This window comes from Vidua macroura, chromosome 6, assembly GCF_024509145.1.
Source record: "Vidua macroura isolate BioBank_ID:100142 chromosome 6, ASM2450914v1, whole genome shotgun sequence".
Lineage (NCBI taxonomy): Eukaryota > Metazoa > Chordata > Aves > Passeriformes > Viduidae > Vidua > Vidua macroura.
Window position 1 is genome coordinate 34,831,334 of NC_071576.1, and position 27,288 is coordinate 34,858,621.

The following is a 27,288-nucleotide window of genomic DNA, read 5'->3' on the forward strand; positions in this document are numbered from 1 at the left end:
CGATGACCTTTCTCTTGTCTCTGAGTTTCCGGTACTAGTAGCCGTGAGTAGTTTTCAAAGTGAGATGATTTGTATGCTGTCCTGACTCTTAAAAGATTGTGTGTCTTACTAAGGAAACGTGGTTGAAAGAAGCCTCTTGAGTGTGTTTATTGTGATGCTTTTAAAGAAAGGAAGTGTTAAGCTGCTGCTCTTTAGAATGATAAGCCTAGAAGTTAAAGGACATTCCCGTGCATATATGGGGTAGCTTCTCATGGTCCTGAGTTCTTGTGTATCTTCTCTCAGCTCAGGTATTGCTGGCAAAAACGGTGTCTTAGATTCCTCTAAAGCTGATATACAGTGACTTCTTGTATCAATCTTTTATAAACCTGACCCGTTTTCCATGATGTGTTTGGCAACTGAAGCTGCTGATTTTAATTGTGACTCTGTTTAGATCACCCTATACCTTACCAACACTGTACTGAGGTATTTTGGCAGACTGCTTCCCTAATTGTATCTTAATGCTTACTCTGCTTAATAAAATTCATGAAAGTAAACTAGTGGTCTGTTCTTTCTCATGCAACCTTGGTAATGCATATTTTAGGTGTGACCTATAGGTGTTTTGTCTGAGTTGTTTTTGGTGGGGTTTTTCTTTTTGTTTGGTGTTTTTGCCATGTAGCTTTTGCTTCCAAAACAGGGGCCCAAAGTTGGTAAGGGAATTTCTACTAGTGTTGTAAATTACTTCTGGGTGTTTCAGTTCTGTTTTGTCTACGGAGCAGTTGACATGGGACGAGATACTACATTATAAGCATTGTGAGCTCAGAAGTAGAGGTTAGTTTAATGCTGTGTGTCCTCCTTGCCAACTAAAGTTTCATTAACTTTTATATGATCCTTGTTCCCACTTTCAGGTCTCTTAACTAGAACTGGGAACAAGGTCAATGCAGAAATTACGGAGTTACTTTTTGGTAAGTGGGATGTACAGTATACACTAATCTTTGCCTGGAAGCTTACAAGAACTCTGGGGTAGCATTCAAACCAGTAGATGGGATGTAGAATGAGTGTTTAATATTGAGCTGTAACCTTTTTAGTAAGTTAAATTGGAACACTAATAAAAACCCAAACTGGTCTGGGAAAAGAACGTATGTGTAGGGTTTTCTGATTTTTACACTCTGCTCCCCTAAAACAAGGTGGATATAGGGGAGATCTGAGCAGAGATACTATCTTAAATATTTGCAGAATCAGAATATTAGTTTTGGTAGCTTAGGCTACAGGATGTGATACTGAGTAAACATGCATATAGTATAGTTTGCAAAGCCATCCTTGAGTTTTTACCCTGCCATATAAACAGTCACGGAGAGCACTTCAGATACAAATCCTAGTATATTTTTTTGCAGGATTAAGCAGTGGTTGTGTTCAGGATTCTGTTTAGCTTCTAAAAACTGCTGCTCTTTTTTTCTGAAGATGTTTTATCATCCAAGTGGTGCTTTCAGGTATCTAACAAATTATATGCTGTCATTTGTGGGCTTGCTCAAACTGCTTATTTATCTTCAGTTAATTGTGGTTTGTGGATGGGGGTTTCTTTCCATGAAACTTCAGCGTGTTTGAGCAAAGAAAAACTTACCATTCCTTTAGAAATGCCTTGTTTATTTTTTTGCTGTCCTCTTTCTAAAGCTGAAATTCTCTAGTTCATGTTTTTGAAAGAAAGTCTTAATTTAGAGAAAGGAATGTGAGTTGCTGTTTTCATACTTCAGGTGTTAGTATAGTAATGTTCATGTGAGGTTTCATGAAAGCAAGTAAAGGGGATACAGGCTCCTGGTCTTGTAGAAATACAGAAGAAGTAGTGCAAGCATGATCTTTGTTGGGTATCAGTGTACCCACATAAATAATTTAAAACACTTAAGTTAATCCTTCTTTTGTATATATGAATATAGCTTCTTGCCAGTGGCTGTTATGGTTCAAAGTATCATAAAGTGTTCATCTGGTGACATCGCTGTTTCTCATCTCCATCAGCATGGGGGAACTGTAATAATGATGCTACATAAATTTCACATTTTCTTCTACCAAGTAAAGCTAGTAGCTGGAGAATGTTGCATCTTTGAAATATTTACAATGTACTTAAATATGAGCAAATATTAAAAAATACGATCTCTAAGACTGTTACCTTGCCTTTACTGTTTATTCTCCTTGCAGTTTTCTGTGGCTGGCAGACCTGTTCTTGAGTTTGGAGTTAGTTTTTATTTTTGACTATCATTAGTGACTCAAGCTTGGAAGAAAATTTCTCTTAATACTTGAATCTGTTGTGATCTAGGATTTGCAGTACATGCAGTGGTTCTTATGTATTTTGACAGCAGCCTCCTGACTAGTTACCCTACTCTTTTATTGGACACTAAGGACAGATGATGATTTTGAAAAGAAAACATTAAAACTCTTCCTCTGCTTTGTCCAGAAATCAAAGTAACTTATTTCTGATTACCCCTTGAAGTTCTGGTCTGAATGCCAGATTTCTGTAGTCAATCAGCCTAAGTCAGATTTTAAACTTGAATTCATGTAGACTTAATGCTTCTTCATGCTTTTGATTAGTCTCTGACATGAGATATACCTGCAGATAGTAATTTTCGTTCAGAGTTACTAATAATTAGAAATAGTAGTTTTAATTTGCTTTATGTAATTTTTGAGTGCCTCTTTCACAGCAGTCTCTTGCTGGATGTAATTTTTTCAATCTTCTTGATTTGTGTTGTAACTTCACTGCAGTTACTTTGTTTGCAAACTGTAAACTGTAACACTTGTCCAAGGAATGAAAACAGGAAACTGTAAGAAACAGATTGTAGAATTTCTTATCAGGAAGGCCTGGCTACAGCACTAGCGTCATGTAACTCCTAAAGAGCTCTGGATGTTGAGAAAGTCCAGGTACTTAGGCGTAAAGTGGTCAGTCCTAGAAATCTGTTTCCTGCTTCTTCCTATAGACTTTATTTGCTGATGGTTGTTACTAGCTTTTGTTCATCCATTCATTTGTGTGTGCTGTCACAGATTATAGAAGCTGTGAATAGAACGGTGATGGATTTTGTTGTTGCTTATGCTGATATCCGATGGTTCCGTTTTAGACAAAATTGCCACCTTCTTTGGCTAACTACCTGGTTCTATGCATGAAAGCTTATTTGCAATGACTTGTTTTTCTACTTCATAGGATGTACTTCAATCACATGCAGTGTTTCTTAATGAATTATTCAATCAGGAAAGGAATTCCATCTTTTTGTGAAAGGCATTCTTTGTTATATCTTCAGTTAACATTGTAATATATGCTGAACTTAAGCATTGTGAGAATTTTTCAGTTTAGTCTTTAAATTCATGTTATGTACTTACGTATTCTTAAAATGCTTACAGAAGGAATGCTTTGGCTGAAGCTGGTGCTGTATCTTTTAAAATTCATTTTCCTTACCTGCCTTAGTGTAGTTGATAATACTAGGTCAGAGAGGGCTCTGTAAACAGCCATCTCTATGAGTATGCCTGTCTCATTGCTGAACTGTAACAAAATGATGGCTTCTCACTTATTTTTTTAATTTGCTGGAGTTGGACCACAGTTGTTCTGCTAACTAATGGCTGGTTGTCTTTTAACTTATTTTAACTGAAAGAATATATTCATAACTTCAAACTGTCCTTTTTTGTCACCTCTAATGCAGGAAGAATCACGTGCTTCTTATATTATCTAGAGTGATTCTCAAGGTTGTGGCTTTACACCTCTCCAAGATGACAACAGCTTAATATGTCATGCTGTAGGATGAATCATGTGTCTGGTCCTTTAGTGTATAGACAGTTTGTTTACAATATCCTTGATTGATGTCCATGTATTTCAAAAACTATTAGAATCATAGAATATACTGAGATGCAAGAGACCCATCAGGATCATCGATTTCCATTCCTGGCCCTGTGCAGGCCACCCTATTAAGTGTTGTTCTTCTTGCATAAGACTTTCCTATAGGACTAGTGGTCTATTAAGTCTCGCAGTGCTTCTGTCCACTTCCGTTCCCTTCCTCAGGGGGCCTTTGTCTTGGTGTGTATTTGGTCTGGCTGGATGAGTGGTGTGTGTGTGTACTTTGTTAAGCAAAACACTGGAATCTGATTGTTGAGAAGCTGTTGTTCATATTTGGGAAGAAGCAGAGAGGATCAGTGTCAAATTACCCTGCAGATACTTCTGTTTACAAGTCTCCTGGATCAAGGTGCTTGAAGAGAACTTTAATGGGATAGGAAAAAGAGTGCCTCAACTGCTTCCTCTTCACAATTAACAATCAGTGCTAGGTTGGATCCTTGTGTTCTGGTCCTCAACTGACTTCAGACCCCATTGTCTAATGGACAAATCCAACTTGCTTTTGTTTCATAAAATATCTGCCTTTGACAAGCTGAATTCTGTGGAATTGCAATTTGATGGTGTTGCTCTAGGAAATACTTTCAAACCAATAGTTATTAATCCTGAAAGGGTGAAATCACTAGGATGCAATGGTGTATATGTTGTACCTCAAAATATTTCTTGGTAGGGACTGTAAAGTATCTGAAGGGAAGTTATTTTTGAGTAGAAAGATGTGGTTTGCATCCCTGGGAGAGATACTATGGCCCTATATGTCTTTGCATGTGTAAAAGCTTTCGCATGTGGCTTTCTTCATTAGTCATCCTTGCTTTTGCTCCCAGATTCAGTCTAAGGAAAGGACCAGGAGTCCTTTCCATGCTCTGAGTTCTATGTAGTATTTTTTTCTATTGGTGAATTTCTGGGTGTTATAGTTGAACAGCTGATCCAAAAGTAACATGTGTGCTCATAAAGACAGGGAGAATTTAATATGTCAGCATTTTGGAATGCCTTGTAGGGCCTAAGTCTTCACAGTTTATGTTGGCTGGTGACAGTAGACTTGTAGCAGCAGTTTCTGTGATGAGTTATGGAGTGCTCTGGCTCGGACTTGAGCTTCCTGTGTCAAACAGCCAGTGTTCATCCAAGATATTGGGATGTATTTGAGCCCCTGATTTTTGAGAAGGGAAAACTTGTTTTGAATATGCGCTCAACATAGAAAAAATTTCGTTTAACTGATGGGGATAATGTGTTGATTTTTTTTTTAATGTTTCTCTCAGTGACCCTGGTGGAGGGATTGAGATGTCAGAGTTCATACGAGAAGCAACTCCCCCTGTTGGCTGTAGTTCACGAAATTCTTATGCTGGGATAGATCCAAACAACCAGGTAAGAATTAAAGCTACAGTTGTTGCTTTAGTATTGCTGGCTTTGCAGTCCGCAGACAACCTCTTCCTATTATTTTATGGGGTTTTGGGGTAATTTTTATTAGATAAAACATCTTTCTTTTCTGTATGTAACTGCTTTTTTAGGAAGGTATTGCATTCTCCCAGCAGTGTACCTCTCAACCCATCTTGTATTTAAATTAGGAATAGTTGGATTTTGAAAGGGAACCTACTGTCCCATCAGAAAGTATTCCCTCTTCCTCAGTTAGCTTTCTTCTGATTTAAGAAATCAAAATGGCTCAGAGTATGGTGAGCTAAGTACTAAGAACGCACTGTGGTGGGATTCCCCTGTCTCTTTGGGTAGCTCAAGCTGTATCTTCATGCTTATGTTCTAACTTCGTCTTCTTCCCTTACTTTTGTTTGCTCTGCCATTTAAAGCTTAATTGGTAAATTTAAATGCTGTGTTTGAGGAGGCTTCTGTTAAGTTATCTTAGAATGTTTCCACTGTTGATTATCTCTTGCAGCTGTGAATGGCTTTCTGCAGGTTATGATTCTTGATAGGTCAGATTTTGCTGTCAAAAAAGTTAGTTTGCTAAAAAGTATAAAGATAAACTGCTAGGAATGGGAAGACTAACACTGGTGTTTTTTTTTTTTTTTTTTTGATGTCCTCTGCAAACTCTTCACTTCCTTGATTGTTCAGCATGGTTGGGAAGAAAGCAATAAATAGGGCATCTTGCTAGATGGAAGTGCTGAAGAACATGGCTTTATTACATTTTAATGTAACTTCATTATGTTCTAGTTGCCTTGTATTTCACTGGGGAAGTTGCTCTGTTCCTGTATTATGTCTGCTACATTTATGCGTTCAAATTCCATAGCATTGGATTTGCTATTCCTTCTGTTTGGCTTGTGACATTTAGCTGGTTGTGGCTAGTTTTTATCAATCCTTCATGAGTACAAGTAGATGAAGTGGTCAGGCTGTACAATTATGTTGATAATGAACAATGCAGGATCATGGTAAAGACATAGAACCTGTCTTCAAATGACATGGAAGTCCTTGGCATGGTATTACAGTATCGTGTTCTTCTAATTAGCTCTCTGAGCAAGCAGTAGATAATAAAGTGCAGTGGTATGCTAATGTTGGTGTTTTTATCTGAATCATGCTCAGTTATGCAGCATAGATACTCTTAAGAGATTTTTCTTCAAGAGAGAAGGCTTTTGCTGGTGCAAAGGAATAGGAAGTAATGGGCCATGTAGGAAGGTAGAACCATGATGCCCAGACTAGTTCTTTGACTGGTCTTTGGAAAAAATGTTCCAAACATAACAGTTTTAATATTAAAGCATGTGAAGAAGTTCAAGCTACTGCGAAAGAAAGTATAGTGTTTAGAATCTATTTGTCCTAATAAAATTAGTATTCACTGGTCCTCTGTGATTGAATGTGCAGCATCAAAAGGGAACATGAACAGTAAGCATCTGAGTTCTGTTCAATTTTTCTGTGTGAAATAGCTTTGCTGTGATTATGCATTTGTATTCACTGACAGCCTTCATCAAAGCATATTATTGAATGGAAAAATGTTGAAGTATGACAAAATGTGTAACTAAAAGTGTGTGTGACAATGTTGTAAAGAAAATGTATTGAACAAGCTCTTAGCTGCTTTTTCAGACTATAAACCCATTGTTCTTCTCTACTATGGCTGAATAGGATCTGCACACATCTTCAGGTTACCTGAAATTGCTGTGCTTACAGAAAATAATTAGTAGAATTATGCTCTTTTCCCCAGAGTAATTTTAACTAGGAATTTTTTGGAAAACAGCATCCCAGTAAGTATACATCTACCAATCAAATGGCCATCATATTTATGTATTATAGGTTCAGAGTTTGTCTTTGAGTGCTCTTCCTCTATCTTATTTCTGAGTGATTTAATTATCTGACACCTGCATCGTTGTATGCTATTTATAGTTGAGAGGTTGTATTGAAAATGTTATTAAAGGTAAGACCAAATTCTCTTTAGCATTTCTGCAAAGTAATCTCCAGTGGATTATAGGATATATTTAGAAAGGTAGATTGCAAACCTAAATGGTGAAATTTTTTGTATGAGCAGATACCATGCCTGCTGGTTTGCCATTGAATGTGAAATTAACTGGAAAAATATGTATCTTTTCACATGGGAGCAGTTTTTGGATTTAGCTTGGTGTTTAGTGTGTTGAACAGATAAGTTTTATACTAAAATTGATAAGTTTTATGCTAAGATGGTGTTTTCTTTAAGCATTTTAGACAACCAAAATCACAGCATTAAATGTTAAGTTTTACAGCAGCAGTTATTAGTGTAGCTCTGCACTTGTACTTTGTTGCCACATTAAGTAAGGAGAATTCCTAGATTAGGAACTTTTTAAAATCAGCATAGTAAAGTCTCCATGAACACTGGCTTTTGAATGGAATAGCGCTGTGATGTAGTTGGATGCTTAATTACATGACTTTTCATCTCTTTGCAGTGGAAACATAGTCAGAATTTTACAGCACTGTGCTGCTGGATTCTTTTGTGCCTTTAAAAACCTCTCCTAGGCAAATGCTTGTGTTGGAGTAATAGGAAATAACAGTTGTTTATTTTCTGAAAGTGTACAGCTTTTTACATAATTTCCTGTTTCTAGGTTGGATCTGGGTTATCTCGTCTGGGAACAGCAGCAACCATCAAAGGTGAGATTTTTAGCTACTTAAATTACCTTGCAGGAGCACTTCAAATCACTATTGTTTACTGTGTTTCCAAATACTGTCTACTTTAGTCATCTTGACTTTTTTTTTTTTTTCTTTTTTTGAGTGAAATACAGCATTTTCTAGTTGGGGGAAGTCTTCTTTGGACATGCAAATGATATGACCAAAACATGAGGAGAGAATATTCTGGGGCCTGTATTCTACTTCCCATGGAATGACAGATTTTCCATTTGCCTATAAAATACAAAGCCAAAGACTTGGTTAGAGTAGACTTCTCTCTACTATTTTGAGTTTAGTGCAACCAATTACCCTTCTGGTATTGTATATCAATGACTTGATTACTTCTTGTTGTTTGACTTTTGGCTGAAGTAATTTCCAGCCCTTGTGAACTCCTCTAAGATGAAAAGATAATGATTTTGCATATTATGAGTATTTTCTTATAAATTTATCCAGCCAATAATAAGGCAAAAAAATTGAATGCAAATTTTTGTCATCTTGATTTTGTTTTTTCCCTTGCTTTTCTGACTATTACAGGTATTTTCTTAGTCTACTCCTCTTTTTTTATGGACAAGCATGCAAAAAGAAATATTCCAATAGATACACCTTTAAGGGGGAAAAAAAAAAATCTTGATTGCCATTGAGTTCTGTGGAAGATAATAGAAATAGAGTAGACAATACTCGTATCTAAAAGAAAGCTTGTGTTATTGTAATTATGTAACTATTGTTACTTACCTATAAATGAAGAAAGACAAGTAACACTTTCATGACAATTGAGAATGTAGGTGTAATACTTTGAGCACTAGTACTCTTTTTTTCTTAAAACTTGCAGGTGATACTGACACTGCCAAGACCTCTGATGATATCAGTTTAAGTCTTGGCCAGAGTTCTAGCCTATGTAAAGAAGGGAGTGAAGAACAAGGTAAAATTTCTTCTCCATATTTAAACATGGTATTTTGTTACTGCAGAACCTTTGCTTAATATGCAAAATAAATTCCTGGAGTTTATTGATACCCTTTCTTAGAGTCTATCTTGAAGTTCCCTGTTTCCTTTCTTAATTACTCAAGCTTCTGAGAAGCGTAATTTGAATGCTTATAACTTTATTTTTTGAATGTGTGTTCCTTGTTCTGACATCTTCCAGCAGGTAATAAATATTTACTGTCACCTTGCTGCTGAAAGGTAGCTAACTTACATTTCTTTAGACAGTATCTCTTCGACTACAGGTAGCCTGTGGTTAATGGACTTCATTGTAGATTAATTTGCTTTCCTTATGAGTACAGACAAATGTAAATATGGCAGGCTTTACTATAAAGTAAATAACCCTATACAGAGCTCTATGTTCTTAGAGCTATAGGCCGCTTCCAAGATGCAAGTTACCAGAGCTTGGTGAATTTTTAAGTTTTTTTTCTACTATGTAAGGAAACTGTTAGCTTGTGTTCTTAAACTAAACAGGACAATTTTTTATTTGGCTTCATTGCCAGGAAAAGACCTGCTCAGACTAAAACAGAGCATAAAACCAAAGGGAAATCCTTGCTGATTTTGCTGGTTTGTTTGCTGGTGATTAGGAGGAAGTTAACTCTGAGAATACCACCATTCATTTTTGCCAGTCTAATCACTAATGGATGATTAGAGCCATTAGATGGATGATTCAATCATTACCGTGTGATTCAGTGCAAAAAGTGTGTTTGAAATGGAGCATCATAGGTGGCCATGCTGTTGTAATAGGCAGCAGGGTTCTGCGACTTTCAGCTGAATAATGTAACTGTGAAGTCTCTTAAGGTGCATGCATTCAAATATACTCTACGGGAATTTAACAACTGTAGAAACTTAACTTGGCCTCCAGATCTTCTATTTTTAGTGTCAGTAGCAAAAAGGAAAGTAGGCTGACTTTTAGTACTGCCTGCAGATGGACACTTACAGGAGACTGCTTGTGATGGGTAACAGGAATGATTGTTTTAACCAAGCGCTAACAGTAAATCTTCATTATTTGCTTTAACAGCAAAAAACAACTCTGGGATATGTGAAAATATTAAGTCTGAGACACATAAGCAGTAGAGGAGGTTGGAGTCTTGTCAGAATTGCCTTATCTTGTAGTTGCTAGGGATAAACTGGTATTGATGGTTTCTTTTTTTATTAAAAAAGGCCTGTCAGATTTGCCCAAATGTAATAATATATTTTTAAATGGCAATGTGATGAATTCATAGTACTTGCCATTGGATTTTTAAGTTCATTTACTTTGTCTGATATAAACAGTTTTAAAGCAAGTTGTATAACTTACATGAACATTCTACATGAATATTTCTAAATATGTACTTAAACAGATTTGGCAACTGATCGGAAGCTTTTTCGTCTGGTGTCGAACGACTCATTTGTCTCCATCCAACCATCATTGTCCTCTGGACAGGATTTGCAAAGGGACAGCGGTGACAAAGTGTGCCTCTCGAACAACCAGCTTGTGGACCAGTCTAAAAACAGTGCATGTGACACAGAAGTAGCTTCACTGGTAACTCTGCATTCTCACTCCTATAGGAAGGATCATAGACCTCGAGGTGTACCAAGGACTTCTAGCTCTGCTGTTGCTTTTCCAGATGCTTCACTAAATGACTTCCCCCTCTATCAGCAAAAACGAGGACTAGATCCTGTCAGTGAGTTAGAAGCTTCCAAGCCCCCTTCTGGATCCCGAGAGTCTTTGGGTGAGAACTCTTGCATTTCAGGAGTTTTTCAGTTAGATGACATTCTGAAAAGTAGCAGCCCTCAACCATTGACTAAGAGTGGGAAGAGCAAATCCTTGAAAGCAGACAAAAGTATGGACAGTCTGAGAAGCCTGAGTACTAGAAGCAGTGGTTCAACGGAAAGCTACTGCAGCGGGACTGATCGTGACACCAACAGTACCATCAGTAGCTATAAAAGTGAACATACTAGCTCAACGCATATAGAAAGTGTATTGTCAGAGCATGAGGAGGAGTCTCCAAGAGAAGAGAAAAAGGATGGTAAGAAAAAAGACTGTGGTGTCGACTCAGAGGATGACAGTAGTTCTACTACTGACAAAAGGACTAGTAGCGAAAGGACTGCTGTGGAAGTGAGTCCTCTGGGTGGTGTTCAAGAGGTAAAGGGTTCTAATGCATCTGATGAGATGCACAGCCAGAAAGGTCTTGGTGCCTCTGCTTCAGAAGAGGCCAATAAGAACCCACATGCCAATGAATTGACTACACAAGCTGACAGGCCGCATGGGAAGCCTGCTGAACAAAGAGATGAGCAGAGTGAGAAACTAGCTGTGTTAGTAGATTCAAGAGCTGCTAAAGAAACTAGTGGAAAACAAAAAGAAGGAGATGTTCGACCAAAATCTTCTAGTTTAATACATCGAACAGCCTCTACCCACAAGTCCAGCCGGAGAAGGACAGGAAAAAAGCGGGCTAGTAGTTTTGATTCAAGTCGGCACAGGGAATATGTTTCCTTCCGAGGTGTATCTGGTACTAAACCTCACAGTGCTGTGTTTTGTCATGATGAGGACTCCAGTGATCAAAGTGACTTGAGCAGGACATCAAGCATGCAGTCAGCTCACCAGTTCAGCAGTGATAGCTCTTCCAGCACCACCTCCCATTCATGCCAGTCTCCTGAGGGAAAATACAGTGCTTTAAAGACCAAATATGTTTCTAAAGACCGTGGGGGCACAGACTCTGAAAATGCTCACAAAACCCACGTAAGCTCTGAAGGAATTAGCAAAAAAAGATCTACACGACGGACTTCTAGCACAAACAGTGCCAAGAATCGTGCCAGAGTATTAAGCCTGGACAGTGGTACTGTAGCTTGTTTAAATGACCCAAATAGTTTAATGGCACCAGGTAACATAAAACAGTTAACCACTTCAAAATCTGATTTGGAAGCCAAAGAAGGAGAGGTGCTAGATGAGCTATCTCTGTTGGGAAGGGCTTCACACTTAGAGTCAGTCACTCGTTCTAGGAATAGCTTACCAAGCCAGGCTACATTTCCTGAAGGGGAAGAGCAAGAATCAGCAAGTGGAGGTAAGTAAATGACCTACCAGAAGTACCTTGTCATATTTTGTTAATGAGACTGGTATCTATGACTTAAATTAAAACTATACTTAAGCATCCTCCCTTCTCTACTCTTGCCCAGTAAAACTGAAAAACCGTTTCTTTCGTAATATCTTGAAAGATCTACTGAAATGGGTTTGAATCCAAGCAGGTTTTACAAAATCTATAAGTAGAGATGTTAGGGGTTTGTTACCTAGCAGTCCTCATTAATTAAAGCTGTATCTTAAAACTACTATTTGTGATCAAATCAAACCTGCTCTATTATATTGAGTAATACAAATGACTGCAGCCTCTCTGGCATGACTTGAGGTAGTATCGAGAAATAAAACCAGTCCCAAATTCTTACCATGCTGCCTTTAATTGTGGATTCTTATAATGGTCTTGTTACTAACCTTAATTCTCCTAGGGATTTAATTTTTGCTTAGCTTTGTTGCTGCTGGCTAGACAGTCTTGTTTACTTTGGGTTTTTCGGGTTTTTTTGTCTTCATTATGTGAACACAATAGCCTTCCAGTGCTGGAGAGGAATGTAGTTTCCTCTTATTTTCCCTAACTATTGTTTTGCTTGGTGTATTGTGAAAAATAAGCTACCTGGAGTAGCTGTTATTAATACAGATGAGTAGTGGCATTTAAAACAAAATTTGGAGCTCTTAATATTTTTTTGTTTATTGCTTATTATAATGTTTATTTCTTTTCTTGGTTAACTATATTGGCTGCCTTAACTGGAAGGCTTTTTGTGTCAAGGTAGATAAGTGTCTTTCAAATACATTTTCAGAACAGTATGAGGTTGGTAATTAACTCAGTCTGACTTCTGGAATTTTCAAAGGCCAACACCTACCAGATAATTTGGATCTTTACAGCTAGGTGGACAAACCCTTCATAAAATAGTATTTTAGATAAAGACAGGTATTTTTAACAAACTATAGCAAATTTGACTGTTCCTAATATGTAGACTGCCTAAACAGAATATAGTAATTTGTCTTAAAAAGAGGTTTCCAGCCCACAGTGAGATAAGATGTATGACCAATAGTGGGGTTTTCTTTTGGTTTTGTTTGGGGCTTTTCATGGAGTTGTTTTTGTGGTGTGTCCCCCACTATTAACAAAACAGCCATAAAAATCAATACAATTGATTTCTGGGGAGGAAAAGAAAGCGTGCCACACTGAAGTTCAGCTGTGTATTGATTACTGATGAATTTTGACTGGTTTACAATTAGTTCAGACCTATTTATATGGCTTTATTTTACCAGTGTATGCATACAGATTTGTTCTTGGGTTTTTTTTTTTTTTTCTTTTTTTCTTTTTTTTTTTTTTTACTTTCTCTGTTATTCCTAGTTACAGATTTTTGCAGGGGCTTTAATAAAAGAGTCGGGCTTGCTCTTCTAGTACTGACTGTAGAAGCTAAACACTTAACACATATTCTTCCTAAGATCTTGTTAAAGTGACAGCTCTTCATGTCCACTGAGAGTAATTTGACTAATAAAAGATCTCCTTTATGTATTTACCATTTTGACTCTATGCCTTCTTTAGCACAAAACTTGATTTTGTTTTGTGTTATTACTGCTTAAAGCTAATAGGATTCTCCCTTTATGTGCAAAGGAGGATTAACATAGCTTACATTCTAGAACATGTCAGACTTTGTATGTGCTTACTACTTGTTAGTAGTCTGAAAGAATTGATGGAACACAGATGCTGAATATTGTGGAATATTTTGATTGCTCTTTTGAAAAGGTTTGTCTTCCCCACCATTTCACTCCACACATTTCAAAGCAATCTTAAAGGTACAAATCTGTAGCAGCTTCAGCAGGAAAGGCATGCTGTCATTCTTGCTGGCCTGATTCATTTCCAGTTTAAAATTTTACATGAGGGTCATTTGAAGTTGATAGTGTTTTTAATCAGAGGCAAATACCCAAGCCGTACTTCTCTGTGGATTGCAGAAGAAGCAATCTGGAATCGAGTTCTCCAGATCTGATGACATGATATGGTTAATAACACTGGCTGTATATTGTTTCTTCCTACCAAGAGAAAAGGAAGTATTTGATTTATGACTTAATTTTTCTTTAGCACTACTTAAACATTTATTCAGTCTTGTCTAGCACCAAGGCAGTAATTACATTGCATTTATCTGTTCATGATCAATCTGACTAATTCTTTCATAGTGTCCTTCTTTACTGGTTTTTCTCTTGTGTGGGTTTGTTGGGTTGTTTTACCCACAATTTATAGCTTATATTACAAGTTTTGTAACATCTCTATCTTTAATTGTGCATTTCTTCTTTAGGCTTACCCATGACTAATAGTAATGAGAGAAAATGTTTTAACTCTTTAGAATCTAAGTGCTTTATAGCCAGTATTTCTTACTACTGAGATGTATTCACCTTTTGGGAGGTTTTTTAAAGACATACATGTGTAATATTAATACATGTCATGTGTATATATGTATAGCATTTTTTTGGAGAAAATTAAGAAATTATTGTTGCAAATGAATTACAGAATCAGCTTGGTTTGGATTTTCATGAGATCAAGGAATATTGGTTGGATGTGATTTTTAGAAGTAGTCTGACTCAGCCTCCTGCTGAAAGGATTATTTTATAATTTTATATAAATATTTTTAAATGTCTGTTATTGCTTATGATAACTTTCTGAAACAACTAATTAACAGAAGCACACAAGATAACTAAAAGACTGATATTAATACCACCTGCTCTTTTCCAGTCAGCAGCTTTTAGTTCCTGTTTTTCAAATATGATTTAAATCAGTAATTATAACTTCATTTTATCCTTCAATCTTCAGAGACTAGAGCTACATTCTTGTTTGTGTTACTGCTAAAATGTGTATCTTAATGGATATGGTCTTTACTAATCTTCTACTAAGCAGGATGTTATACAAACTTGTACATATTTCACTTCTGCAGATACAACTTAGTAGTTTCATTTCTGTATTATTATGCCAGGAAGTGGTGAATGACTCACTTGCTGTGAGATAGTATGTGCATTTGAATAGAATTTGCAATTCATTAAAATGAAGAGAAACAGCATGTGAAAATTCTGAAATCAAGTGTATGTGGTGAATGTATAATAAAAAAATGGAAGGCGTCTTATGGTAGTTGTTATCCTTGTTCAACTATTCAGACTCCAAAAGTAGCTAGTGAATTGATGAGTCATGGGTTAGTTGCAGTTGCTCCACTGTCTAGTGATATTCTGGAAATACCCTCTTTGCACTGTCTTGTGCCTGGTTTCTGTCAGATGTGTTTCTGGATTGCTGTTTGTAACCATTTAAATAACCACCATAATGCTGTATGTAACACAGTGATGTTTTGTAAAACTTGAGCTGGCCTGAAAAGTCAAGTGTTCTCTCCAGTTCTATATTAATTGTAAAAGATGTGCTCTTTAAGTTGCTGCTCTGTTTTACAGCTTGCTGCAATTTAAGGTTTATTTACTTTAAGTTTTTGAGATGCATACCCTTTTGTAAATAAAACTGCACGCAGTGTGACACATTTTTCCTTCTGTACATTGCAATATTGAAGTAACAGCTCATACTGTTTTCTGTCTTTTGAGGTCTGCAGTACATCTCTATAGGCAGGCAAAATAGTGCTTTGTGAATTTGGATTAGCCTTGTGTTTCGTATGACACACAGAAACCTGTTCACCTCTTCAGTCTGTATGTATTTGTACATATATACTTAGCGTGTCTGCCTGCAATTATTACAATGCAGTTCTCTGTTACTCAGCCAATGGTCATGGCAGCTGCCAGCAGCATATAACTTTTCCCTTCTATGCTGATGTTGCACATGGTCTATGTCATGACTTGATTTGCCTGTTTTGCAGAGCTGTTCCATGCTTCTGATGGCTTTAGTTCTTGCTACTTTTTCCTGCAGATAGAATGAATGTAATTACAGAAGATGGGGCTTCTGATCTTGTTTTCTGTGCGTCTGCCAGTTCATGCTCAAACTACTAAACCAAACAGTTCTGCATGAGAAATTGGAGTTTAGAAATGGTAGAAAGTGAAAAATGTGTAAAGTTCCTGTGATTGGGTTGTGTGTATGTTGGCTGTCTCTATTCATGTATTCAGCAGAACCGTGCTGTAACTGGACCCAGGTAAGCAGATCAGCAGTAGAAAGGGCTCTCTTATAAGCATGTTACTGTACTGTCACAGCTTTTGTGTGTGAAGGTTGAGTTTTACAGAATTCCCTCTGATGTTGGATATCTTGTCATCTCAGTAGAGATCAGATTGCTACCTTTAAGAACTTAAAGATGTAGATAGTGTTAGGAATGATATATGAGGCTACTGTAGAATTTCTGCAGTTTTGGAACTTACCAATGAAATAACATTTGGAATGTGTCTTGCATCTATTAATTGTTAACCACTTCCTAGTAAAGCAGAATTTTAGTATGTTTTGTGGGGACTCAGCCTGTGTTTTGTGCCTTTATGGATAATACAGAGGCTTTCGTTAGATGACTTTTGCTTGACTTGGGAAAAGTGGTTCCATTTTGTTGACATGTGTTGCTCATATATTTGCTTAACAGGAGTTGAATAGGAATTTTTGGTATTGGATAAAAATGAAGCTGCATCTTCATGCTGGCTTGTAGAGAGTTACCTGGGTTCATTGGTATGCATATAAGCAAGAAAGTTCTAAAAGCTCTATCAGCTGTGATGGAATTGCTCACATTGCTGCAATATGTAGCTGTGAGTTAAAACCCATTCATTTATTGAAGTTGGCCACTAATTAATGTTTGGGGGTTTAGTTAAGGCTATGTAATGCAAACATGACTTTCTGTGTATGATATGCTAACATAGTATGCCGCATATGCTGGTAACGCTGTATTTTGAAAATTTACAGCATCTTTTCTGTAAGGTGAATAAATCTAAACACAAAGTCAGAACTAACTTTATTGAAGATTAATGTCAATTATGAACATTTGTCTGCTACATGAATATAATACTAGGTATTGATACCTGAACCCTGGGATATAGGGTCTGTATTGGGCAGGGGGTCAGATGGGGTTTAGCTTTAGTTCTTTGACCCAAAGTACATCAGCATTATATTCAAGAGGTCTGAGTAGCCCAATGTTTTTAAAAGTGGAATAATTCAAGTAGGAAGTTCAATGAAGTAGAATAATTAAGACTCCTAGTTTTATCTTTGGCCTTAATATAAAAATTTTACTGTCAAGCTGGTCTGTAAAAATGTTTGGTTCAGTATTCAAACCAGATGGTTTTATTGTCCTGCTTTGTTCCCTCCTTGATAGTGTTTTGCTTTTCAGGTTGTTGGAGTGACTGTTTTGACATAATTGTAAATATTTCTTAAGGCTAGTTTCAGACTTATTTTTTTCTTTTTTATAAATGCAACCACAAAATTGAAGTCCTGGGCTTTACTTTCTTTCCTGAATTGTGTGTTGTTTTCTTCTGCACTATTTTCTAGCAAAAGTTTGTAACTTGGAGATAGCACGTTGTTCTTCATTGTTTCTCCTTTGCTGTGCACATCTCTGTTCTTCAGAAATAGTCATTAGTGATATTTTTCATTAAATATCCACAGTAAGCTATAATACTTTGAACCAATATTTTGATTTTTTTATCAGAGAAGTATAAGTAATCCCTGCAGCTGTAGGTTTTATTAAGGTGCATAATAATATGGTGATTAACAATTGCATACTGAAGATATGGACTGAACACGTTGCTTCTTTCTACTTGGGTATCTTTCAAGTACGGTTTTTAACATAGTGCTAGGGCATGGTGAAATAAACTATAAATGCCTCAACCATGAGGAGAACGGTAGTGCTAACTCGTAAAGGCATGTGAAATACATCTCTCAGGTTTTGAACACAAATGAGATATAGATGCTTAATAGAGAAGAATAGCATTTCAGTTGTTTGGTTTGGCAAAGTACATCCTGCCTTTGAAGAATTTAATTGCTCACTTGCATTTGCAAATTTCATTGCTTATGTGAGTACATGAGCCATAAACTATTCATTCCAGCTCTTGCTGAGAACGTGTAGGCTTAGTAATTAGTGATTGAAAATAAATCTGTTTCCCATTTGATTGGGTGAGAAAGGGCATGTCCAAGCATCACTCAGGTTCGGTGCACACCTTAACCTGACTAATGTTCAAAACCATCTAGGCTTTAAGTGATGGGGGAGGGGTGTTGGATTTTTTTTTTTTTAGCTGTGTTTTTTTCTTTTTTTTCCTTTTTTCTTAAGAGTGAGGGAGACTTTTTGCTGTGGTAGGTTTTTTTCTTGCTTGCTTTCTAGTTAGACTGATTGCAATTTTTATCCTAAAAACTTTATGGTTTTCCACATGGATGTTTCACCCTTCTATTAGTTTCATACCACATTTTTCCAGGAATCTTCTTATGAAAAATTTTTCTGTCTTTCAGAATTTATCTAAGGCACTGGGTTCAGCATTTGTTTGTAGCAAAATGAAATGGTCTTCTTGATGCAATAAAATTTTGTCAGTTCTGCTTTTTCATGTTGTTCTGAAGCTTCTATCTTCTAAGGTTTGGTTAAAAGCAGTGTTAAGTAGGTGCAGGGAGATGTTGTAAATGTTCTGGCTTGTTTTTATATAAATGGTCCTGTTCAAAGGAAAATATTTGTCCTTTGTTTCTTAAAGCTAGGTGTCTTATACAACAGTTGCATAGTTGTAGAGTAAAACCGAGTCTTCGGGTTCTGTTGAAAACTTAGTAAAACTACAGAAGTGAGTGTAAAAAGCATCTTTCCAAGATGATGAGATGTTAAGCATCTTTCTAAGTGTCTGATGACAAAATGATACCCTCATGATGTTTTAAGAGTGTAGCTGCTTATTTGGCTCTTTTCCAATCAGAAGTGTTAAACAAGTTAATTTTAATGCAACTGTGCGTGCAAACACATATTCCTTAACAGATACAAGTGTCATTATTTCTTCTTTGAAAATAGTTGTATTATATTTGGGAATAGGCATATGAGGGGTTAAGTTGGCTACAAGGTTGTCACTAGGTCTCCACTTCCTATATTAATGATCTCTGGGGTGTAGGTTTGCATTTTTAATTTGTGCACCTTGAATTTCAAACACGGTTTTTGTGTTCTTGAGGATAGATAGTGCTGGGGATTTACATGCAAATGGCAACATGAAGAGGAAGTGCTTGAATTTCTTGATATTAAATGTAGTGATTCCGCATGGAAGCATAGAATAAAAAAACATAGAGCACCTTTTAACAAACATTCTGTAAGCTGAAAAGCTTGTCTTCCTCTACTGATTAAACTGAAGTAAGCATGAACTTCAGAAGTATTACTTGTGTTATCTCTTCCTGTTACATCTAGACTTTGTACATGACTAGATGTTGGATCTTACATTTCTGGAGTCTAGGATAAGTTGTAAGCAGTATTGGAGAAGTGTATGTGACATTGTAAATATTAAAGCTTATTTATATTCAAACGTGGTAGAACTGCTCTCAGATCATGGTAGAGGGTAAGTTAGGAACTTTGTGGTACTTCCTACTGGTGAACTCACATGCAGTTGCACTGCTCCTTCTCATTAAAGGCAAGTAGAAACACAAACAATACAAAGTAACATAAAGAGCTTTCCATACTGATATGTGTGTGTATTTTAAATTGTATGTCTTCTGTAAAATTATATTAAAAACAATAACTCGCTAAAAAGTCTTCCCCAAGACTGAGCAAACCCAAGGGGCCAGTACAATAAACAAAACCAAACCCCTCTGGTTTTCCTTTTCAACCAAAAGCAAACTTCGAGCCGTTTGGCTTTCCACACTTTATGCTAATCCTCTTTGCTCAGCTAGCATTTTTTAAACTTTGGTCATGTTTTCCACATGTAGCTTCTTGCAGTGTTGCATAATGTTAGCAGACTTGGAGCTTGTTGGTCTGAACATCCCTGCAGTCTTTTCAAAAGAACTTGTAGACTTGTGTAGTGACCTTGAATGGCACCATCTGTATTCAGGAAGACTATGTATAAAAGATGTGCATTGAACAAAAGTTTCAAGATCATAAATCAAAAATCTTGTGGTAAAACAGGTAGAAAGCTACGCCAAAATCTACTTTGACTTTTAAAAGTTTAAAATTAAATAATAAATGGTTAGAAAATGCCAAAGCTGTTTGCCTGTACAGCTTTGAATTTAATCCCCAAGTATATATTAGGTTTTTTAATTTTCTTTTTTTCTTATTTTCAAGCATGTTTGTATATCTAGTTTGCTCACAGGACACTGCCTCTGTTGGTTCTTGAGACTTGCTTTAGTGTTAAATTGGAGCCATATAGGGAGGACCTATTGTGTTTTCATAGTCTGTTTTAGTTATTGCAGAACATGACAGGTAATCTGTCAGTGTTAAGTATGCTACCTTAAAGAATTGCACTTGAATAGTGCTTTTGCTAAGTAGTTGCAAGTGGTAATTAAGATACAATGCTGATGTCTACCATCTTAATGGTAATTCAGATATTTACATTTCAGTTAAGACTAGTCACTGTTCCTTATTTTGTGGTGCTTAGCTATGGTCTGATTACCAGAATTGCTTTTGCATCTGAACTCAGTGGAAGCTATGTTGTAAATATGAATTTTTATATGCTGATGTGTATCCTAGCAAAATGAGCTTTATAAATTGTAATGGGTGGTTTTGACCTTGTGTGTCAGGATTCAGTCTGTCTTGTTTAGTGTGGTTCACTTGCTTTGTACTTCAAGTGTGAGAGCTGCAAAGAAATGCTTAAAGAAATTAGGCAGTGTATTAAAATAAAGCTGTATATTAAACCACAGGAGAAACTTACTGAATTCTTGCTCAAATACCCTGAAAAGGTAGTATAATTTATTGATGTTTAGAATTGTAAAAACACTTGTGGAGGAATGAGGAGAGAATGAGCAAACCTCTGGTTTTTCTGAAAGTACAGGAAAAGACTGAATTAGTGTTGCCCTTAAAATCTGTAGTTTTGATAATGAAATACTTGTAGTTTGAATGTTGGTGTTAAAGTAAATCTCTTTATGTAGCTTCTTTTGTTTTAAAGCAAGCTATAAAAGCTATAAATTGAAGCTTCAGAGAGAGAATTCATTTGGTAACCTGTGGTTCATGCGTGAATTAAACTCTTGTTTCAGCCTTTTTTGCTTGAGCTATGGCAGTAGTACACAGCAGTAGTAGGTTGCTATAGGTTGTTGTTCCCTGTAGACCAGCTTTAGAGTCTTTGCTGGTAAGTGTTGAAAACTTAATAGCAGCAGTGTTGTAACTTGAAATGTGCTGAAGTGCATATGGGCTGCTCTGCCTATTCCTGCCATTGCTCTGTTTTGTATTTTTTTTTTTTTTTCTTTTTTGTGGGGGGAGAGGGAGTGTTTGTTTTTTGTTTGATACAATTCTTGGTTTTCTCACTGTAGTAACAGGCTTCTTGGCCACCAAATTGTGACTTCCCTGTCAAGATTGTGATTTTCCTCTTGCACTGACTTCATGTCAATTTTTTTTTTCTCCTCCACTTGCCTGCCAAGCCCTATTTTCTCTGCGGCCCATTCATTTGAGCTCTTTAGTGCTCTGCATTCAAATTGGCTAGGAGCTTCCTTGGCTCAGGAGGAAGACTTGTCAGATTGTAGACACACCATGAAGCAGTCCAAATCTGAAATTGTTCAGATTATAGAGTTTAAGGAGCACAGGTGGATTTTGGGGGATAATGTGTGGATAAATATTTTTATCCCTTGAGTACATACAAACTGCTTTTACAATATTGGTTTATAAATTTGAACCAAACGTTTTGTTTGGAAGCCTGAAATAACAAAACCATCAGTCCTTAAAAATAAATTATTCTCTTACTTATTCTCAACCTCCTGCCTCTGTAAATGACATTGTAATGAGTTTAGAAGGAGCAACATGTATCCCTTGATGCTTGTGAGAAAAATAAAGCTACTCTTGTTTTGTCCCCTTAAAGAGTTGTGATGAGGTTAACCTCAACCCTACCTATTTGGCAGAAGTTAAAAAATTGAGAAAATTACGGTGAGAAGTGGTAGACAACTTTGCTAGGTAGCTCTTAAGTCTTCTTAATTTATCTGTTCAGATAAAGGGGGAGATCAAACATCTCTTCCTGCCATGCCTAAACGGAAAGCGTTTGGGATATCCGACTTCTTTTGCAACCTGTCTATTTGGATCTGGGGGTAAAAAAAAGTAAGCTGTATATTCAAGAGCACTCCCCCAGCCACCCAGGTTTTTGCTAATAACTGTGTGTTGTGATCCTGTCTTGAAGCAGCTTGTTTGAACGGTTAGGAGGACATAAGCTACTTTTGTTGTTGTGAGTCAAGTTCGTTAACTTGGGGAGGGTCAGAGGGAAGAAAGGAGTCTTAAGTTACTGTTTACGTAACTAGGATGGGTTCTTATTTGACCTAAAGTCTGTCTTGATGCAGCAGCACAAGCCAGCGAGGAGACTGTCACATTTCGCCGTGAACGCAGCACATTTAGGCGTCAGGCAGTACGACGCCGGCACAATGCAGGGAGTAACCCTACCCCTCCTACATTGCTCATCGGATCACCCCTCAGGTAGGGTATCTAAATGTTCCACCATATTTAGCATGCATGCAGCAGACCACTTCCCCACACCCACCAGTGTTGCCAGAAAAGCACTTTTTACTTCCTTCCCCACCATAACCTCCTTGAGCTGTCACTGCATGTCACTGTGGGCTTGTTGAATTGTGCATGTATATGTGGCACTATTTTAAAAAAGGTCAGGATAGCCAGTCTCTAACATGTTATAGCTGTTTTCAGATTGATATAAAAATTAACTAATGCTAACAAACTTAGCCTCGGTAGTTTTTATCAAAAGTTTAGAAACTTTTACTTTGAATCAAGAAGAGAAACCCAAAAAAATAATATCAGTACTCCCCATTTTGGTTTTCATCCCTTGAAGAATGTAAGCATTAGGGACTAGTACTGTGATCACTTTTCACATGTGTAGATTGTGAGAGATAAGCAAAATGACAGGACTTGTATAAAGACCCAAATACATACTCCAAAAGAGACTCCAAATCTAAAATACAGGTAAACCTTCATGAAGATCTTACAGCTTTTTACAGCAAAAGAGAAATAATGAAGTGAATAGAATGCCCACTATTGCTTAGTATTAAATCTAATTGTGTGGCACTTTGCATGCCTTGGCAATGTTTAAAATGTACTGTGTACATGTGTCTCAGGAGCCCCCCAACCTTTACTGGCCCTTTGTTTACAATGCTGAGCCTAGTGATTTGTTACATACAGCAGCTCTGATTAATCCATCAGCCTGAACAGTAGAAACAGCAGCCACAATAAGTTTTTGAATGTGTGTTTTAAGTCTTTCAATTTCTTGGTTGCTTATGGAATTGGAGAATCTAGTGAGGAGAACGTGGCCTGTAGAAGAAGGAACAGTCCCCTATAAGTATGGAAGTAATTCTTCCTTCAGTTACATGATAAATATGTAGGAGTAATTGCATATATTATATATTCTTAGTGATCTTCCTTCATATGCTAAACTGTTGTTGTGTTTTGGGAATATTTATGTAATTTTTTGAACTAGGAAAACCTGTAGAAATGGAACAAATAAAAAGAAAATACCTTACAATAGAGGATGGCAGAGGAATTGTGCCATTTTTGTCACACCACTAAAATATTGGAGGACTACTTTTGCAAATTTTCCTCAGGCAGGGGGAGTGCAAGAATGGTACCTAGAAATCTAACAGGTTTGACTTCTAACAGATTGACTTCTATCATCAAGGACTGAAACTATTTGGGTGTGGTTTTAGTGGCTAGTGCAGTATGACGTAGTAATCATGTAATTTTAGATTTTTCTGTGTTAAGCTTTTGGTCTTCCTGAAAGTAGGGTGTTCAGCTTCAAGCTAGTGATTTACTTCATAGTGAAGGATGATAAAACTTTGTCTTCTTTCAGATCACTTTTGCTTTACCTGGTTGCTTTCACTTGCCTCTGAGTTTGTTTTCCTTTTTTCTTTGTAAAGGAGGGTAGTGCAGTTTTGTGTATTGCAGCATAAGAGGCTGTGCAGACTAATGAAAGCTCCTTAACTGTGTATTAGTTAGAAAACAGTGTTTTCTTTCTTGTAGGTATAGAGTAAGGAAACTTTTGTTCTAAACTATGGTTGACAGCAGACTTGTTTCCATATGCTAGTGCAGCCATTAAGGTTCCCATGTCTCAAGCTTGACTTCTGTGAGAGACTATGAAGTAACTTTGTGAATCATGAATTTTGCATTGTGAAGTGGGAGTAACTCTTTAATCAGACAAGATTTTCAAGGGTAAAAAAGCAGATTAAACATTCTTGCCTTGTATTTCCTCTAAGTATCTTTATCTAAATTTGTTCCATTCTAAATTAAAAACCACCCAAAACTGCTTGCTGTACTTTGTCTAACATAGTGACATACATTATCGAAAATGCTTTATAATATAAACATATTTAAACATATTCAGAATTGAATACTTTTTGAGGATAATTTACTCAAAGTACTTTTCATGATGCTAAATGACTGTCCCTTGGAGTGGAATTAAATTGCCAGGCAAACACCAAAGTTCTTTTATATTTGTTTGACACAAATTCCATTTGAGCTGTCAATTGTGGAATGTGTCTGGAAAAAAACCCAAGTATTAATGTTCTAATTTCTAGGTGAACAGTCTAAAAATACCCTTTCCTTTACATGGGTAGCTTAATTTTAGTGTAAATTCTGTGTTACTGGAAAGAGGCAACCCTTAAGAAATATTTAAAAGAAATCATGCCTAAGGGGCAAATGTGAAGAAATATAAAGACATTTTTAGCCAGTTACCACTAAGAAGTTTTCAAAATATCGCTGCAGTTGTACTGATATAACGCCTGTATGCTGTTGGTGAGCTGCCCCAGTCTAGATTCTGATATTGCTAATCCATGACTTCAGATACTAAACTTCTAAGAGTATTATATTTACTAATCTTTAGTTGCCCTGATGTTATGTGTTTCTTATTCTTGCCAGTAAACCTTTAATCTCTAATCTTCTAACTTTGTCATAAAATTGGATGTTGGGGGAATATTCTCTAGGACCTGTTGAATTAAACCTGATTTCTTTTTCAATTTTCTATCCATGATTGCGATTAGTTTTCACTTCCTCTGTGAAATACTTAGTAAAAGAGACAATGGCATTATATATGTGTGTCTTTGGCAATGGTAGACAAGTCAAACCTGGTCTAGTTAAGTTCTGCTAGTTTGGTGCTAAGTTAGACACAAGATTATTTTGCCCTGTAACCTAAAAAAACAAAACCAAAATGCACCATAAAACACCATCCTTTTTGTCCTGCTTTTTGTCCTGTCTAAATGTCAGTAGTGTTTTGGGCACTTCAAAAATAAATGTTCATTGGTATCCCATGTAGTCAATCATGTATGCATGTATGTAAGTGACTGTATGAAGCAGAATTTTATTCTTATAATAATCAGGGAGAGAATAAGCCTGTTTGTTTTGCAATTGGTTGACATCAATATTTTGGTAGGATTTTTTAATTGTGACAGATGTGGATAACTATTCAAAGGGCAGCTGTGTCTATACCTCTTGAGATGTACCTGCTGTTTATGGAAAAGCAGTATTGTTTAGCATTGGTTTGGTGTTGCTTAAGGAAGGCAGTGAAAGTTGGCACATCCCTGAACTTCCCTAGGGCTTTTTTGTTGCTGCATAGCTCACTGAAAGCCTTGTGTACTGCAGCAAAACACTGAATTTAAATTTCAGATTGAAATGTCAGAACACAGTAAATAATGTGTTGCAGTTCTTTACTTCTGAGCTGTGTGCATGTCTTCATTATTTTGCATGAGCTTTTCTTAACACCTATTCTTATATCCATATTTTGTTTTCCAGTGATGCTCTAACAAAAGAACTGAAAATTAGATGATGTAGAAAATACTGTTAAAAGCAAGTACATCAGATATAACCCTTCAACTCTTAGTAAGATCTTGTTTTTTAGTTGCCTCATTTGCCAACTCTAGCATGATGCTGTAAACAGTGAGGTGTTAAAAGCAACAGATGATACATATTGTTTTTCAAAAGAGAGTGTTAAAGCTATTTTCCAGTCTTTAAAATACAAAATCTTTTATCTAAGATAATGCATCTGCTAGTGACTGTATAATGTAACTTCTTTAAATCCACAAAATGAAAGATGATAAAACCACAGCTCTTGCAAAGATGGTATGATATCAACTGTAAACATAATGTACTCTGACACTTCATCATACCTAATATTAAACAAATTATTTAAAAAATCTAACTTTGGTAAATAGCTTTATAAAATTAATTTTGCAGTTTAAGTCTGTGAAGAGGAGAATTAACATTTTCAAACATTGTCTGGTCATGGCTATGAGAAATGTACAAATTTCTCTGAAAGCCAGGTTGACTTTTAAAACCTGTGTTTTGGTGAGTAATAAAGCTTTTGCTGTAACTTCAGAATAACTTCAGAATCAACTTAACTTTTGCCAATTAATAACTTTGCATAGAGAGTCTTAATATGTTCAAAATAATTCCAAATCCAAACATATTACTTCAGTTATCTACAAGGTCTGTGGTATCATATCGCTATTAACAAAGCTTAAAGACATTTTCTAGTTACCGTGGATTAATAACAAGAAAGGTGATGTCTCTGTGACTAAGAAAAAAGCCCTAAACAGTTGATCAGGTCATACTTGAATAAGAAAAAAGGACCCCAGTGATTGTGAGAAGACTGGAATAGTCGGTAGTAAATATAGGTGATACCTCAGGTTAATCTGTAGTTAAACTAACTGCCAGTAATTTGCTTTTACACCCACAAATTAAGACACGGAAGAATATACCTGTTGGGTGACTTGGGGAAATCTTAGAAAGTAATACTACTTCTAAGAAGTTGACATGAACAGTGTCTCTAGATTACTGCTGTTACTAGAGCCTAAATACTCGCTTACACAGAACGTAGGGGTTACTTTAACCCTAACTGTTGGCTGCTTAATGCTACTATTTAAAAAACGTTTTCCTCTTTAAACTGAAAAATCTTGTTTTGCTTCACTTCTGGCTCTTTTTCACTTCTTCTTGGTAATGTGTCCCCAATGCGTGTTTTCTCGTAGCCTTCAAGATGGTCAGCAAGGCCAGCAGTGCTCCTCCCAGGTCAGAGTGCAGTCCTGCCCCCCTTCCCAGGCAGCTGTGCCCGGCGCTAGCGCCTCCTTGCTGGTGAGAAATGGGAGTGTCCACTTAGAAGCATCACATGCCACTGCATCTGCTGTAGGCGGTAGCAGTTTGCACGATGAACTTGGTATGCAGGCCTTATGTAACCTTGGTAACATGGAAGTTTTAATAGGGCAGATTTATTGGTAATAATGCAGTGAAAATCAGCTAACCTGAGTGTTGTTTCTCAATCTAATAGGTGTGTTTCTAGGAAGGCTATATTGCTCAAT

The 27,288-nt window shown here is 36.6% G+C and overlaps 1 protein-coding gene across 11 annotated transcripts in view; it reads left to right on the forward strand.

Moving 5' to 3' along the window:
* Positions 1-27,288, forward strand: part of PCNX1 (pecanex 1) — an 89,414-nt gene that overhangs the window by 9,021 nt on the left and 53,105 nt on the right. For 5 of the 11 annotated variants that reach the window (XR_008437776.1, XR_008437777.1, XR_008437778.1 and 2 more), the window contains exons 3-8: positions 5,089-5,194; positions 7,837-7,882; positions 8,727-8,816; positions 10,216-11,916; positions 22,285-22,417; positions 26,962-27,146. Coding sequence is in view for 8 of the 11 variants with exons in the window: in XM_053981614.1 (XP_053837589.1) it covers positions 5,089-5,194; positions 7,837-7,882; positions 8,727-8,816; positions 10,216-11,916; positions 22,285-22,417; positions 26,962-27,146 (2,261 nt within the window). In the remaining 3 variants the exon portion in view is untranslated. The remainder of the gene's footprint in view (positions 1-5,088; positions 5,195-7,836; positions 7,883-8,726; positions 8,817-10,215; positions 11,917-22,284; positions 22,418-26,961; positions 27,147-27,288) is intronic. The other 6 variants (XM_053981620.1, XM_053981621.1, XM_053981622.1 and 3 more) reach the window with 3 other exon arrangements.